Raw genomic sequence first — 16,865 nt, 5'->3', positions numbered from 1 at the left:
GTGGGATACACAGTAAATCTAAGTGAAAAACGGGTTCTTTTTTTCCCCCTTTTATTTTAAGTTATCCCAGCAAGGATATGGAAAGACTCAAGTTTATAACAATGGAAATTTAGTTATCAATTCCCTGGAATAATAAGGGAAATGGTGACAAGCCATCCAAAATGTCAGCACATTATACAGTATTAAATAAGAAAATGCATATTACATCTTAATGTTCTAGCATCATCTCCAAGCACAACAAAATGGTCTTTAAATCTAGCCGTTGTAACTAAAGCAACTAAAAAGATAAGTAATAAAAGCATAGTAAATGGAAAAAGCATATTAGATTCTGCCATTAACAAGCCTTGACTGAGGGCACCAAATAGGTTAAGAAAATGTCCATCCCTCTTCCAAAGTTGGCTTCATATTTGAAGTCTAAGCATAGACTGTCATTTCCTGACCCTAATGGGCTTCAAACCATCTTTGTTCCTGTCTCTGTTCTACAGATGAAGGCATCCTCCCTTCCTGGCTTCAAGATATGCTGAACTTCGCAAGTGGAGCTCTTCTCTTCCTGAAAATTCAACCCAACCTCTCAAAAGTCTGGAAATGGGTTGTTCTTTATTATACATATAACTGAAATTGGCTATATGTATAATAAAAGGGGATGTCATATGTATTTGATGATAATTTTCTCCTGTGAAATCAGCATCTAGTCTGCTGAAAACGAACTCAAAGGCATACTTTGCTCCCTGCTACATTTTTCTTTCTCAGCTTCCAGGCCTGCTCATTTTTCACCCCCGTGCTCCTTTGCTTGCTGACTCAAATGTTCTGAAGTCCTACCAGATGTGCCTAACCAGATAGAAACAAGAAAGTTCACTTTTTCCAAGAAGGACATTAATATGCAGATAGTCTATTTATAGAGAGACAGAATTAAAGACTTATAACTAGCCCCACCTAAACTGCTTCTCAGCCCCACTCGTGATAACCTTTAGCATAGGTTGGGAACTGCTGTTTTCCATTGTTTTAAAGAGATTTTTGGTGTTTCAGAATTTTGGCAATAGACTTTCAAAATGATACCTTACAAATGAATTAAAGGCCTGTAAAATGAGTAATCTTTTCTTTAGATCTTCAAGAAAACAGGTAGGAAGATAATGGCCTTTTAATGTGTTGCTATTCTTGTTTCAATAAACTGAAGAGAAATGTTATGCCTGGAATTAAACCAGATGAGTTTAAGCCAATAACATTTACAGTCATTTCTCTTGATTACGTTAGTAGCAAAATCACCTATTTTTCCCCTCTCCAGAAGTAACAAAAATCTGCATGCTTTAATTTTATTGTCTTCTTGGAGCGTGGTTTTTTTAAGGAAATGCAGAAAGATAATTTACTTGCAACAATGCCTGTGAATGATTGGAATTGTGTGATCGTTAGAGTTGCTTACATGTAAATTTAATTTATCCATTAACAAATGTGTAGAATCTACAGATTAAGCCTGGAAATAGGAGCTAAACATTAATTTCAAACAATGAAGGACAAATTAGTTCCTGTAATCCTTTATGAAATTCAGTTCTAAGACAGTACAGCAATTTACCACTGAATCTGTCACTTCTAATATGATTTGATTTTTTAATTTAATCTACCTCTACCTAATGAGATAGAATTATCCTCATTCTTTTGTCTTTTCCCTCAGTGTGTTCAACAGAAGGCTCATCTTCTGCTCTACTGCTTGGAACATCTGCATTTTTCATTCAAATTGCATGAAATTCTTAGATACCCTGACACAGATGAAATATGGACAATTTTGGATAGATGGGAGGAAAAGCCACATTTTTCTGGCACTGGAAACCGGTCCACGCACAGCCTAACAATAAACTAGATTAAGTGTAAAGATAACTAACTTAGCAACTGAGACGCAAATACTGTAAGATACGTGCACACCTACACTGTGAAAGACAGCGGGAATGTGTCATAACATGCATTCGAATACTCAGACACATGCACATAGAGCACAGCATGAGCATGGTACAAAGAATAGCCAGTCCAAATTAACCATACATTAACATCTCCTTCTAAACTGCAAACACAGATAATTTCATCCATTAAGCACTTCGTCCGTAGCTTCATTAAATAACAGTTATTTTGTCCTTGCAACCATTTTAAATTTGGTTTATTAATTACACTTTACTGTTTTCCCGCACACCTGATACATGCGTATCACGCTATATCTTCATTGGCAACAATATGGAAAATGTGTTCATTCATTCATTCATTGTTAGATTTATATCCCATTTTTCCTCTAAGAGCTTAAAGCGATATCCATAGCAGCCCTGCCTCTGACTTTTCCCATGAAGGAAGGTTAAGCTGCGAGAGAATGAGGGTCTGTATGTCACATGTATGAGAGTGGATTATGGTGGTTGTGGTCCAGCACCTTCATGATTATACCATATTGTTGCAGCTCCTGCCAAGAAGCCTGTTTTGACTTTTGCATACGCAGGAGTGGCTAAAAAGATGGTGCAACCAGGCCACCTCTTTCCCTTGATCAAGAGAACTGTATCATCTCCATGCCAAGAAGCTCCTTGTTGACATGAGTCCGAACTGTTTACGTCCTAACCATCTTTTCATTTGTACATACATTTTCCTGCCTGATGACTGAATTCTAAGAGGCTCATTTTTAAAACAGAACAAAAAAGAAGCCATCCTCACTTGTGAAAAGTTGGCAGCATTTCTATTCACTGTGAACTGATACATCGGATTTGAAAACTGGATGAGGATTGGAAGGATAGAGACGTTGAAGTGGAGCATCAAGGATTTGTCAGGCCCCTGATATTCCGTGTCATTCACAATGACATCCAGCTGGAAGGAACGGCTTTCCGTAATGGAAATGCTCTTGTTTAAGATCAGTTCTGCAAAAAACAGAAAACTTGTTTAACTTCACAATAAATTAGCATTTGGATAAGGAAACACACAACCAAGAGAGACACCTAGTGGAGGAAAAATGGATAGCCATTGGAAACTACGAAAAACAGTAATATATTGGGAAGTGTGGCCAGAGACACACTGAAATGTAGAGTTGTGTTCCATAACACAACTCCAAACTCCTTTGAAGGAAACATATCTAGGAGAAACAAAGGCATTTATACCTCCAGTCTAGGAAACCCAAAACCTATTCCCATTATACTGGCCTGAAAGAAAGAAGGAAAGGAAATATTTAGGGGGAAAAGATTTCTTTATTCCCCAGACCTACATAGCGAATCTCAGGAGCATCTAAAATGGCATAATTGGGCCCAACAAGCCAGATGGTTCCTTTGATTTATGACCTCATAAAACAGGAGGAAAAATTTGGGTGCTCGGATTCTCCTAAAGTTCATAAATAGTAGGTGGCTAGAATCAGAGAATGAGAGCCAGTTTGGTGTAGTGATTAAGGCACTGGGCTAGAAACTAGGAGACTGTGAGTTCTAGTCCCACCTTAGGCACAAAGCCAGCTGGGTGACCCTGAGCCAGTCACTCCCTCTCAGCCCTGGGAAGGAAGCAATGGCAAGCCTCTTCTGAAAAACCGTGCCAAGAAAACTGCAGGGACTTGTCCAGCCAGCCTCCAAGAATCAGACACGATTGAACAGATTAAAAAAAGAAGAAGAATCAGAAGGGGTTATTATGTATGGGAGGTCTCCTGAAGAGAAGTCGGAGTTTTTGAGGGGGGCAGTTGGGCTGTTCGATTTTTTAAAGAAAAAAAGCTCTGTGAGCATTGTGGGGATATGTAAATGCCCTGGTTTATTTTGAAGTGGGATAAGGGTTTAAGAATATTTATCTGGACTGCTTTTAGGGTTTGGCTGATTTCATTTATGTTTGACAATTTGGATTAAGATGATTAAGGTGTAATAAAAAAAAACAAATGTTTATTTGGATGGTTCTGGGTTTAATATGATTAAGATTATTAAAATTGTTGTATTATCAAGTACATTGGCAGACAATTTATATGTTTTTTAGTTTGATCTTTATTATAATAGACAGGAATGTATAGAATAGTAGTAGGAAGGAAATAAATAAATGTTATCTTTGTGGAAGGAAGTTTATTAGGAGGTTTATATAACTTTTTTTTAATGTAAGGGGAGGGAGTAACTGTATTTAGTGATTTAAATAATTGCCAATGGAATGATTTATAGAAATAATGTGATTTTGGTTTAATACAGAGTAAGGGATTGATTATGGGAAAATTTTGTATATCCTTGCTGTTAAAAGTTGGAAGTCACCTCTTTTTGTAATTTTGAAAACTTCTTCTCTTATGTTTCTACACTTCAGTTTTTTTCCCTTTTTTCTTTGTAGCTTTTTGTTTTTCTGTAGCTTTTATCTTTGCTTGAAACGTAATAAAATTATTATTAAAAAAAGAAGAATCAGAGGATTATACATAAATTAAATCCACTATTACATGTATAATTTGGAATATGGGTGAATTTGCATTTGAGTGATATGCTGGGGAGGGGAAGTAGTTAGGAAAGGACCAACTTTAGTTTAACTGAAATATAAGATTAATTAAATGTGGTTATTATTAAGATAAAGTTAAGTTTCACTGGAATTGAACTTCATTCTAAGTGACTACAAAGATGAACCCATGCTATTTTCCTTGGCAGTACTACAAACATGGTTTGCTACTGCCTTTTTCTGGGATGTTTTCTTGACTTGCCTATATTCTTGAGATTTTCCTGCTCATCTCTCATCCATGTACTAACCAGGTTCAACACGGCTTACCTTTCTAAGATCAACCAAACTCAAGCTCAGCTAGATGCTGTCATCTGCTATGCCACACTTAATAACTCATCTCACAGGGTTGTTGTTGTAGGGAAAATAGGAGGAGGAAGGAGTATTGGGTATGTTTGCCACCTTGAGGTATTTATAAAAATAATAAAGGTGGCATAGTAAATAAATAAATAAATAAATAAATAAATTCCTATATATTTAATAATTTCCCTATCAGATATCATTTATGGAAGACCAATAAGGGTTTCACCTAAGGCTCCAGAAGGGAGACACATATACAGACACGTGGGCGTATGTGTATTTTTGTCTCCAAGAATTTAAAAACTTTCTGAACCATCTTGAGTTCTAACATGATACGTTCATCCATTGCATTTTAGGAGAGGGTAAATGATGTACACACGCAATCAAGAGTCAGGGACTTAGATCTGCAATCAAATTGGTGCTGTTGGTTTGGAACAAGAAGAGTATAAGCACCATGGCACCCTATTGTATCTAGACAGGAAGGACTTCCAAGGGACTCCTAGCTCCTTTTTCATGGCACACTTCAGTTGCATCATCTTGCCTTCTGCAATTACCTGCCTGAGTTCCATCAAAGGTCTTCAGTCACTAGATGGCAATCTGAGATTTGGTTCAGAGTCTGTATTTCCACTGGCAAGGCCTTACAAGATTATGACTGAATTCTATGGTTCCAATATAGCTGGAAAAAATCATGAATGTGGTTGGCGGGCCTTTGAACATGGATAAAAATTGACACTGTGGTAGCCAGCAATCTCCTACTAAGCATATTTTTCAGGCTCCAGTTTGTTGATGTTCATAGCAAGATTATCCCTATCTAAGGCCATTGTCAGATACAGAAGCGCTTTGGTAGGTGCTTCTGACACACACACACACACACACACACACAGATGTTCCAACTAGATTAAATAACACATTATTATCACTTCATCCCTGTCACTGATACATTATCAACATCATCGTCTCTATAAATCTGACCATGAGATTGACTGACATATGATCAGATCATGCAACTCATGACAATTATGATGTATTATCTCAAGCTACTGATTCAAGAATAGGGGAGCTAAATGCAGTGTACGTTCTTGTAAACACAGTACTTTTCTAATACACCATATCTGAAGTCCGCTAAGCCATGATCTATTTAACTGAAGGTGTGATTGTAATAATAAAGATGTGCATAAACTTACTATATTCGTGTTGTGTGCCTCGCACTTGGCTGCTGTTTGGGTGGAAATGGATCTCATGGAAGAGGTGCTCCACTCGAAATGTCTCCTTTATCCATGGATCTGATGAACTTATGGTGCCTGTGTATTTCTTCCTGCTGGTATCTACAGGGTAAATGGGAGTTGTGTCTGCATCCAGAACTGTTAATGCTGCTAGGACAGTACCCTTTAAAAGAAGAGAGATGGATTAAAGTTACACATGGTAACAATGCACACTTTGGGAAGCTGCATTATTGTAAGTGAGGGCTCCAGGGGTGACCCCAGGATGAAAAGGTGCATTATTGTAAGTGAGGGTTCCAGGGGTGACCCCAGGATGAAAAGGTGCATTATTTGAAGTGAGGGTTCCAGGGGTGACCCCAAGAGCTTCAGCAAAAGAGTAGCACTGATCAATTCACATTAGCCAGGGCCACCTACAGCTTGCATTGAATGACCCACTGGCTTACTGCATTAGCTTTTTCAAGCTGTCTAGACAGTGGCCATCAGTGAAAGCCTGCTTCAGCCATGAACCAGATGAACGAAGTGTTCATTATTCAATTATTTACAACATGCATATGCTGCTCATTCTCTGCCAGGCTTATAAGATATGGAAGGGAAAGCATCAAAACAACAAACCAAATAGAATGTCACAGCTATAAATACAGGAGATGGAAACAGCAGCAATAAAAGGATTGGAAAAACAAATATGCTTTGAGCTCCCTCCCAGAGACTAATAAGAAGGGGGGTTTCTTTCAGCTCTAGAAGCTGTGAACATGGACTCCAATATGGAGAAACCCAAATGAGGACCAAAGAGTACACGAATGGGAAGATGTGTTCTGTAGGTAGCTTCAGACTCAGCTGTGCAAGGTTTCACCCATCATTGCAACCACCATTAACTGAGCTTGGAGGGCAACCAATGGAAATGAGCAAACCCAACTTCTGCTTTTCCTCTGATCTGCCTGTTCTGAAGATGGCCTCTTTAGAGGATTACTTTCTTGAAAACTGCTGAACTTCCTCTGGAATGGCTGGTCCAACATTGTCAGGAGGAAGAATGGAGCATCTGGAATGCTCTGGAACCTTCTATTTCCAGAACATTCCATTTTGCCCATCTCTAGCAACTGGTGAAGCTGTTTCGGCATGCAGGGAACGTGAGACACCAAGGAGACCTCACTTCTCAGCTGCACCTAGTCTCAGCTTTAATGTTGCTTGCCTTCTGTGATGTTCTGAGGTAAGATTTATGATAGGCAGTTCACTTTTGTCCCATTTTAGGGACCTCTCTCCCACAGTATTGCCAGGCTTCAAAAAAGACAATTTATCTGAGACATTCTGTGGCCTGATCCAAACTTAAGATATGTTTCAACCCTCATCATTTTGGTAATGGATCTTGCATATTTCCATCAAGGTCATCTTCCTTACTGTCTACATTGCCTACCCCAACAATAACGTTTTTTCCAGGTTAGCACAGACTCTACAAAGTTTGAACAGGCAAAGCTAGTCTCTTTTTCCATGTGTGTGAGCATATCTGAGTTTGGTTGCCCTTCGAGTCTGGTTTCCAAATGATTCATTCTCCTGAGTAAGTGGAGGTTCACCTAAGCATGCTGATATCACCTCTTGTTTCAAAGTAGTGCATTTGGGGATCCAGTGGTGCCTTTACCATTGGCGGAAGTGCTGGATAGAAATAAAGTTACAGTATGATCCTCCTCTTGACTCAGCTTTGTTAACAAGGATTTAAAGGATGCCTTTTAGACCAAAATGAAGACTGAAGTTGGCAAAATCTGTACTCGTTTCAAGAGCTTGCATGAAACACCAACATAATCTATCCTACCAGGATTAGTCTGAGCTAAACAAGCTTCTCAGATCAATGTTGCATCCATAATCTTCAACCCAGCAGAGTCAGGAATAGCTGGAGCTAAAGTTAGCAGTGATAATTCTGGACTGCTGGTGGCAGCAAACATCCAAAAATGAGACATTTTTCTTGTCAAATTCTCGTGGCCAGGAAAATAACTTGTTGGATGAAGAAAGAAAACTTCATACAAAGGCTGTGCAGTGCTGGAAAAGCTGCTTTGGAGGATGTGGATGTGTGCACATAGGACCTAGTTGCATTTCCTCAACCAAACATATACAGTATTTTTCCACAGTCCTACTGCAGCTGCAGAGGGTGAGAAAGTGACGTTCCCTCACTCTCAGAGCACAAAGAACAGTAAAGACAGGACTTTCTAGCTTAAGGGTTTGGTACAGACATGCTTTAAATACATACGTACCTACGTACATACAATACAGACATGCGCCACACCAACTTGGAAGTTCCTTCTTCAGAAAAGGAGACCAACTAGCTAAAACATTTATCTCCAGATCATCAATCCTCTGTGAGACTTCAAAGTTCACAGGGACATTTGAGGGACGGCAGTTTATGTGTGTATGCTGTATATGTGGGTATATAGGGGGGGAGTTTATCCATCCATTCACCCACCCACTCAGGCACTTTCCTTTTAAGGTGAAGATGTCCATTTCTCTGCATAGCTCAACAACCCCTAAGTGCCTAGGAAAAAAGAAGTCCAAACAGCTGAGGGGCAGGAGACTATTTTGCTTCCAAGCTAATCTATTTCAGCAACCAAAATGTCAGAACAACATGAACAGCAGATGTCAGAATGATATATTGCATTCACAGTTGGTGCCTGAATATGTTCCCATAAACGGGAAAATATTATATTGGGATGCATCCATCAACAGACTGGATTCTTGCTTCATGATGGGTGGTACCACTATATATGCCAGGCTTCCTAAGTCCATACATGCCCTTACAAAACACAGCTGAATATGAACCTATCAAAGCAAACTTTATGGGTAGAGGTGCAAAGTCAGCAATGTCTCACAGGTCAACCTGGTGATCTCAAAATGAGGCATAGGGGCAAAATACACCTTGTGCCACATTACCTCTTCTCTTTTGAACTCCACTATTGCATCTGTCGTGCTGGTACCATTGGGCAGAAAAGGAGGCATGTCGTCTTCATCCAATATATGTATGAGTAACGGCACCTCCCTGAACGCCTTCTCAGAGCCTTCCTTCAGTGTACACTGAGCCAACATCTCATACTTTTCTCGTTCTTCTCGATCCAGGGGTTTTGACACTCCTATGGCTGTGGTCTCCTCATTATAATAAAATGGCAGATTCTCATCTGGAACACAGTAGAAAGAAAACCTGTTTCTCATTAAATCTCTAATGAAACTGGAGCTATTCGTAACATCATTTGGTCCTGAAAGTCCATAATACACACCTCACAACTCAAGGAAATCATTCATATTCAGACAGTTTGCATATCCAGGTTCTTAGTTCAGGGATTGGGAAATAAGATCCGTAAAAGAGGTTGGGATTTAGTATGAAAAGACTGTGTTCCTGTTCTGTTTTGTCCTACAATCTTCTTCTCCTGGATGCTTCATCTACGGCAAAGTGGGCCTGAGGACTTTCATAGACAGGAGTATAGACGTGGTTTACTGTTGCTTTCTTCCAGGACATTTTTCAACATCCCAGTCTAGCTGACAGTCCTGGTCTCCCATCCAAATACTAACCAGTTCCAACCCTACTGAGTTTTCTGAGACCAGCCAAGGTTAACTTAGGTGAGCTTCAATTTCTACAATTCCTTTTAGAATCAAGGTGTGTACAGCTACTTGACTGCTCTACATTTCACCTTTGTGTTGTCAATGAACACATGTGCACTGATTTTTTTTCCAGAAAATATTCCTATCAATTTCCCCCATGATCTGCCCTCTGTCCTATTTTTCTGCACCAGTTACCAAAACTCAGCAACAGACTGGCAGGGAGAAGAAGGCTAAAGAAAGAACAGGGAAGTGTAAAAAACTCTATTCCATGAATGTAAATTCTGCTGCAGTTGCAGAAACAAAATCAGGATTCTCACAACATACAGACCTGGAACCTGAAATCTTACTAACAGAAGAAGAGGACTCTTCAGCAAGTCCCAACAAGGAGAATTCTTGGTCTTTTAACCTCATCTCACAGGACTGGCGATCTCCACACTGGCTACCTAGCCATCACATCAGCTTTAGGAGAAAGGTAACAGGAACACAGGAGAAGCCAAACGGGAGCTTCATGGTTGCCCATAAAGTGTGTGACCAACAGCATGTTATACTGTACTTGTGAACACTTGTTTGAATCTAGGCCTGGTCAAGAACAAGTGGAGCCAGGGGCCTCTATGGTGCTGGTGGTAAAAACAGCTGCATCTTCACAGCCCATGTTAATCAACATGCTTTGCACATATTACACACTAAAAAAGGGTGTAGGTGCAGTCTCCATCTTGGATTTTTTGACATCCCTCCCCATGGAAGATTTTAGGTAGAGCTTCCAGCTTCCAAAGAAAGATGAATCAGTGCTGAGGCAAGAGCCTTCCCAAATTGGCCAACTGAACAGTTACAGGATCCAAACGAGCATTTATACATGAAGCAGGGAGACTTAGGTGTGGCTGAATGACTTTGGGTCACTCTCTCTCAGCCCTAGACTGGAAGTCTATCTTCTAATCCACAATGGGCAGAGGGGTCAGTCTGGGTCCGTAACCTTCAATGGAAAGGCCTTCATCCTTCAGTGGATTGATTTAGGCTGATAATAGTAACAACAAAACAGACAGACTTTGCTTTAAGATATCAAAATTAAAAAAAAAAAATACAGGAAAAGGATACAAAAAGAAAAAAGGGAAAAATATATTATCATAGTTATAAAGAAAAAAAGAGTCAATTTTTAACCACAGTATTCAAACTTGACTACACAGAAAAAAAAAATATTGATCCATCGTTCCATTACATTAATAGAGAACCAATTCATAAGCAGAGAGCAATTGATCCATGATTACAAGTCCAGGATAATGCTGTCCTTCCACCGTAGCAAGCCAAATTTCTTTGCTATACCCCATGCTTCATAAATCAAATTTTCATGAAATGATGAATTCTAAATTCCAAATCTTTAGTATACGATTCAACGTTTTTTACACTTTATCCTTTCCCCCAATGCTATGATATTGTAAAATCATCAGCAGGCTTTAATGGTTAGATAAGACAAAGATTCTGGCTGTATAATCAGTACAGAAAACAAATAAAATTATGAAATATTAATGGACTTATGCTACGGACATTAAACCTGAATCAAGGCAAAGAACCCCATCCTCTATCTGTGATAATCACTGGTCTAAGAACCCTCAACTCAAGCTTGCTGGTCCTCAGAAATGCCATGAATAGACAAGTTTTCTCTGTTCATCTTGCAATATATGAAATGCTTTCCGTTCTGATTCTTATTTTTCTTGCTTTTAGATATATTGTATGCTACACTTATAAAGTACTGTACTTTTATATTAGTAGTAGATGAACTTGCACTTCTAGTAATAGTTCAATACTCAGTGCAGAGTTCCTACTTATTTAATTGATAGCTGTTGTTTCTAACATTTCACTGTTTGGTTGCTCGTATTTTTTCTTATGGTTTAATGTGTAACGTTTGTAATGAATAATTTTGAGGGGTTATCTGTATCTTGCACCAAAGGAGGCACTTTAAATGTGCACTGTGTATAACTGCTGATGACCTACTGTAGATCCAGACAGCTCTCTTAAGGAATGGGTGCCCTACAGTCTCCTTCAAGAATCCTATAGGTTTTCTGAGTCGCCTGATATCACCAGGTCATTTACACTGTTGGTTAAGAAGAGGCTGAGTATCTGAGCAGGAACTTTCAACACCCAATCTCCTTCAGCTCTTGAATAAGGTAACCCAAATTTGGGTCAGGTGAAGTCCTCTTTGACAACTAATATCTGGCTCTGAACCATCATTTCCCCTATCTGCAACTGGAGAAGGCAGGAGGTAAATCCATGGTCCACAACATCTGGTGCAATTAAAAACTCAGCACCATTTGCTGCTGGATCTTGCAAAAAAATCCAATCTGTAGTTGTTAAAATCTCTTCTGTGCAGTCAAAGCGAAACCTCACAGAATCTGCTATTAGGGTTTTGCAAGCATTCACAGAAGTCCTCATATTATTTTTCAACCAGTTGTAAGAAATGCTTACAGAACCCAGATGGGTTTCAGAGCAAACAGGAGTCTTAATTCATCTCTTGTGGTGGTGCTGAAGGACAGCTGAGAGTAGGGAGCAAGTTTTCTTGCTGTTCTGGAGAGCCACTTCAATGCTAAATATTCTGTTATCTGAGATACTCAGGACTTATTGCAAAGACGACAAAGGAAAGAACTTGTATTTTTGCTTTTATTGATTTATATGCTTCTCACCTGTCTTTCCAAGATACTTATGGCAGCTCATAACACAATTCAAAGGAATTTCACATTACAGTCTGTACAGAGCAGCTCAGCCTCTGAATTCTAGTCCCTCAGTAAAAATTAGATATATACATTTCTGAGTTTTTTGCTGTAACCCTAAGGGCAAAAAATAAAATAAAAATAAAAATGGTCTTCTCTTTCTTTAAAGTTGTTGTTGTTTATTCGTTTAGTCGCTTCCGACTCTTCGTGACTTCATGGACCAGCCCACGCCAGAGCTTCCTGTCGGTCGTCAACACCCCCAGCTCCCCCAGGGACGAGTCCGTCACCTCTAGAATATCATCCATCCATCTTGCCCTTGGTCGGCCCCTCTTCCTTTTGCCTTCCACTCTCCCTAGCATCAGCATCTTCTCCAGGGTGTCCTGTCTTCTCATTATGTGGCCAAAGTATTTCAGTTTCTTTTTAAAGTGGCCATCTGTAATTCTATCTATTCTTCTAACGTTATCCCTGCTGGAACTAGTCATGATCACTGATATAATACTTTTATGAAAATAGCACAGTATTCCTAATAAAGTAATCCTACCTCTAAAATGTCTTGCTAAGGGTTCAGCGTAACTTTAACTCAACTGTTAGATTTTTTTAGACCTAGAATAACATGTATGGGTAGTCCTCCACTTAAGCCCAGTTGTTTAGTGACTGTTCAAAGGTACAATGGCGCTAAAAAAAGTGACTTACAACTGGTCCTCACACTTAGAACTGTTGTAGCATCCCATAGTCATGTGATCAAAATTCATAGTGCCTCCAGTGGGAGGAGACGGGCGGTGACAAATTTGATAAACAAACAAACAAACAATCAAACCGGGTAAACTGACGATTTACCTGCTACGAGCTTGTAGGAAATGCTGGCATTATGACACTGGTGTTGCAGAGCAAATGACTGGAGCTGATGAAAAATCCCTGGTGGTTTATTCTCTGTGATTTGAAAAGAGAGGTCCATTTCAGGAAAGCAAAGCTCGACTGACGTTGCAGAACTGCAAGCTGGCATGGTGTCATTGATGACAGAGAGTTTTACCAAAGTAGTAGCGGATGAACCAGGACAATCTTTTCCTTGGAAAGGTTTGGAAGAGAGGGAAACGCGGAGCACAAGTTTTGTTACTTGACTTCCTGAAGCTATTATAAAAGGAGGGGGAGAGTGGATTTACAAGGGAACATAAATAGAGTGCTTATTTTAGTAATTCTCCAGCAACTGCAATGAATAATAAATAGAATCGATATTAATTATCACTTTGTCAATTTAAGTGACTTCTAAAGCCAACCTGGACAAAACTACAAAGTCAGTTTTTCAAGGGATTCTGAATAAAAAAATAAATGTGCAAGATGATGTGAAAACTCTACAAGAATGATTAAGCCTTTTGAGAACACATCCATCACATGTGGTTTCCTTGCCTCCCTTGCAAACTGCGGATCGTGGGTCCAAATCTCCATTGAAGGGAATTCCAATTATGTCAGAATCCATCATCCTGAGATGCACCATGGCTCAGAACGAGAGCTGGATGTGGACCCTTCAGCTAAGGAAGTTCTGGCACTGTTTGCGCAACGTCAGCTAGCAACATGTATCAGCAGCTGAAACACTTCCCCATCCCTCATCAATTTCCCCAAGATTTCTTTCATTCAGAATCTGCCAAAGGGGAAGAAAAAAACACGCAATTTGGTCTAAGTGCATTGACACTTTATATTGTATTTTGTCCAGCTAGGCTCACCTTATCATTTCTTATTATTTGCAATATTCAGGGTGTCTGCAGAAGGGTAAAAAAAGAAAGTCAACATGGCAGCTGTGACCACAATCAAAACAATACACTTATAAAAGGGATGAGGCTTTGATCCCATTGTTGTGGCCACCATCCTGACTTCTTTAACTCCCCACCCCCACCCCACAACACACAAATACACACAGACATCCTGGGCAATACACATGGTTTATCCTACCCTTGTCACAATGCAATGGGCTTTTCTTGGTGTTACACAGGAAAATAATATAACCGTAGAGTACAGAAGCAATATTCTGCTATTTTTTCAGCCGTAATACTCCAGAAAGATTGCCTGGCCTCCCCTTAACGCAAACACTTTTTCCCCCCCCAAATTAAAAACAGTCCCTGAAAGATATGGACTCAATAATTTAACCACACTAGCCCCTTTGAAAATGGAACTCTAGTTTTGGGAGTGAATACATAATTCTCCTTCAGAATGTGAATTTTACCTGCAAATCCTGATGCAGATTAAAGCTATAAACCCACCTCACCAATAGTTCATTAAACAAATCCTACCCTTTCCCATGTTTATCTGCATCAAGCTGATCTAAGGTTGAAAGTCAGCAGGGAATGCAAAAATGCAGAGCAAGGAAGCATGCAACTAATTTCTGGACCTCAATGGGAAGCAGCAGTTTCACATATATATTTTTTTTATTGCAGGTATCATATAAACAACTCACTGAGCTATACAGTATCCTTTAAGTAAGGTCTTTCAGCCAAGATACCAGAGTAGGACATTGATCAAAACGGCAGTGAACCATCTTTCATATAAAAGCTTCATATGACTTTTAAGCACCAATGAGGGCTGCTTCTTCCCACATTAACCCGGTGTAGGCTTTCTACTATATTTCAAACTAAAATTCCCATGCAGATGAGAATCATTGTTACCAAAACATCCTTTGTGGTTCTGGCATCTTTGTAAATGGAAGATTTACAATGGAACGATTTTTTAATGTTAGAAGCTGACACCTCAATTCTGTAGGAATTTTCAGGAAATATTGGGCACACCAACAAGAATCCCTTGTTTTGTAGTAAAAGGTTAAACATGGCCTGCCCCCCCTTCCCCCCAAAACAGCCCCAATCATCTGACTCTGGTAACTGGATAAGTTCCTCTAGACAGAAATCAGAGTCAGCCTCACCTTTTCGCCAATGAGCGGTACTCACGGCAGCTAATAACAATGATTGAAGACAATTAGAAACACAACACACAGACAGCAAAAAACACTCAACATGCCCCCAACTTTAGGCCAGGAACCTGAACACCAGAAATCTGTTCATATAAACCTGATTTTGCCTAGCAATGGAACAGCTACCCTAACCCCTTCCTTCTTCGCATCCAGTGATTGGCAAGGAGTTCCAGAGACTTACAGAGTACAATGAAGTCTTCTCTATCCAGACTCTTATTGAGGTAAAGGAGTCCTGTTCTCTCACCAATCTGAAACCAGAGATTTTTAGGCCCAGTTCGAAAGAAATCTGGGAAAAGACAGAAGAAAGCTTCTTCTCCCTCTGAATCTTTTAAGGCATGTAGTTGCAATAAAGGTGTTCCTTCCGGTTGTTCAAGGTAAACATTTTCATGATATGTCTTCCGGGGAAAGTAGAGGCCAAAGGCAACTGGAAAGGAAAGGAAAAATAAGAAAAGCTGTTGCCCATTTAAGTTTTGTGGTGTGAGAGTGAGTTCTCACACAGCCAGAGGGAAACAACCTAGTATCACATCTAGCATTGCCAGTGTAATGACCAGAATGCTTGAGCATTCACTCAATGACAGTCCAAAGACTTTTGCTCATTTAACTGTTTAATGAAGTGCAGTGTTTGATACAAGGTAAAAGTTGTGAATGGCATTTCCCGCATGTTCTGCAGTTTAAAATCACCCAGACTTCTAATTGCCCCCCTTACTACCCTTCAAGGCATGCACCTCCCAGGACCAGCAGATGGCTTGAACAGTATGCTGGCTGTTAACCTTGGGCAGAGGTATCTAACCCAAACAAAATAATTCACACTCCAGTCAAAGTCCCCTTCCCTGCTGGTGACTTGCAGTCTGCTGACACGGGTTTCACGAAGGTGGATGCGAGTCCGATAAACATGTTCTGGGAACATTTGATCGGGGAGTCTGACAGCCAGAGCAAATGGAAACTGGGTTTCCTGCCTGAAAGGGGAGCTGGAAAGCTTGTTACATAGGGCAGACAAGACAAAAAGATGCAAAAGGAGAGGAATATTGTTTCTACATATATGTAGATTTCCTCTTGAAACACTATCATCACTAGAATTTTTCCCTTATGGCTTTCGTATTTTCCTCCAACAAAAAACTACTTAGCTCTTGGATTCTTATGAATTTACCGAGTTCAGCCTTTCTCAACCTTTTGACCCAGGAGGAACCCTTGAAATATTTTTCAGGCCTTGAGGAAGGAACCCCTGCACATTCAGGCTCAAATATAGGCCACAAGTTACAAAATTATTATATTTGTTTCATGGGTAGGCCTGTATATATGCATTCACGGTGCATATATACAGGCCTACACTCAAAATAAAGAATGAAACTTACCTCTTTAATGTGAAGTTGCCCGAATTTGAAATAATTTTTAAAATAAATCGTGATCTCCCAGGGAACCCCTAGTGACCTCTCACAGAACCCTAGGGTGCCACAGAACCCTGGTTGAGAAACCCTGACCTGGTTAGTTCTAGTCCTGCCTACCAGCTGAAGCCTGACATCTGGGCACACATCTAAAAACATCTTTTTTAAAAAAAGCTGTAAGTCTCATTGCTAGAGTTAATGGGGAATACAATACCATGGTTCAATTCATTGCTTGATCAGCAGCAGCTGCTTGACATTATTTTAAATGAATCTCTATACATTACTATAT

The 16,865-nt window shown here is 39.7% G+C and overlaps 1 protein-coding gene across 2 annotated transcripts in view; it reads right to left on the bottom strand.

Annotated features, from left to right (window-relative positions):
• The window catches only part of RET (ret proto-oncogene), a 111,882-nt gene that overhangs the window by 44,337 nt on the left and 50,680 nt on the right, over positions 1-16,865 (bottom strand). Inside the window, exons 2-7 of one of the 2 annotated variants that reach the window (XM_063307704.1) lie at positions 15,376-15,618; positions 15,147-15,176; positions 13,079-13,369; positions 8,880-9,121; positions 5,934-6,135; positions 2,680-2,879 (exon numbers count right to left, since the gene is read on the bottom strand). In XM_063307704.1, the coding sequence (XP_063163774.1) occupies positions 2,680-2,879; positions 5,934-6,135; positions 8,880-9,121; positions 13,079-13,369; positions 15,147-15,176; positions 15,376-15,618 (1,208 nt within the window). The remainder of the gene's footprint in view (positions 1-2,679; positions 2,880-5,933; positions 6,136-8,879; positions 9,122-13,078; positions 13,370-15,146; positions 15,177-15,375; positions 15,619-16,865) is intronic. The other variant, XM_063307705.1, reaches the window with a different exon arrangement.

This window comes from Candoia aspera, chromosome 6, assembly GCF_035149785.1.
Source record: "Candoia aspera isolate rCanAsp1 chromosome 6, rCanAsp1.hap2, whole genome shotgun sequence".
Lineage (NCBI taxonomy): Eukaryota > Metazoa > Chordata > Lepidosauria > Squamata > Boidae > Candoia > Candoia aspera.
This window is presented reverse-complemented; position numbering and strand designations above follow the sequence as displayed.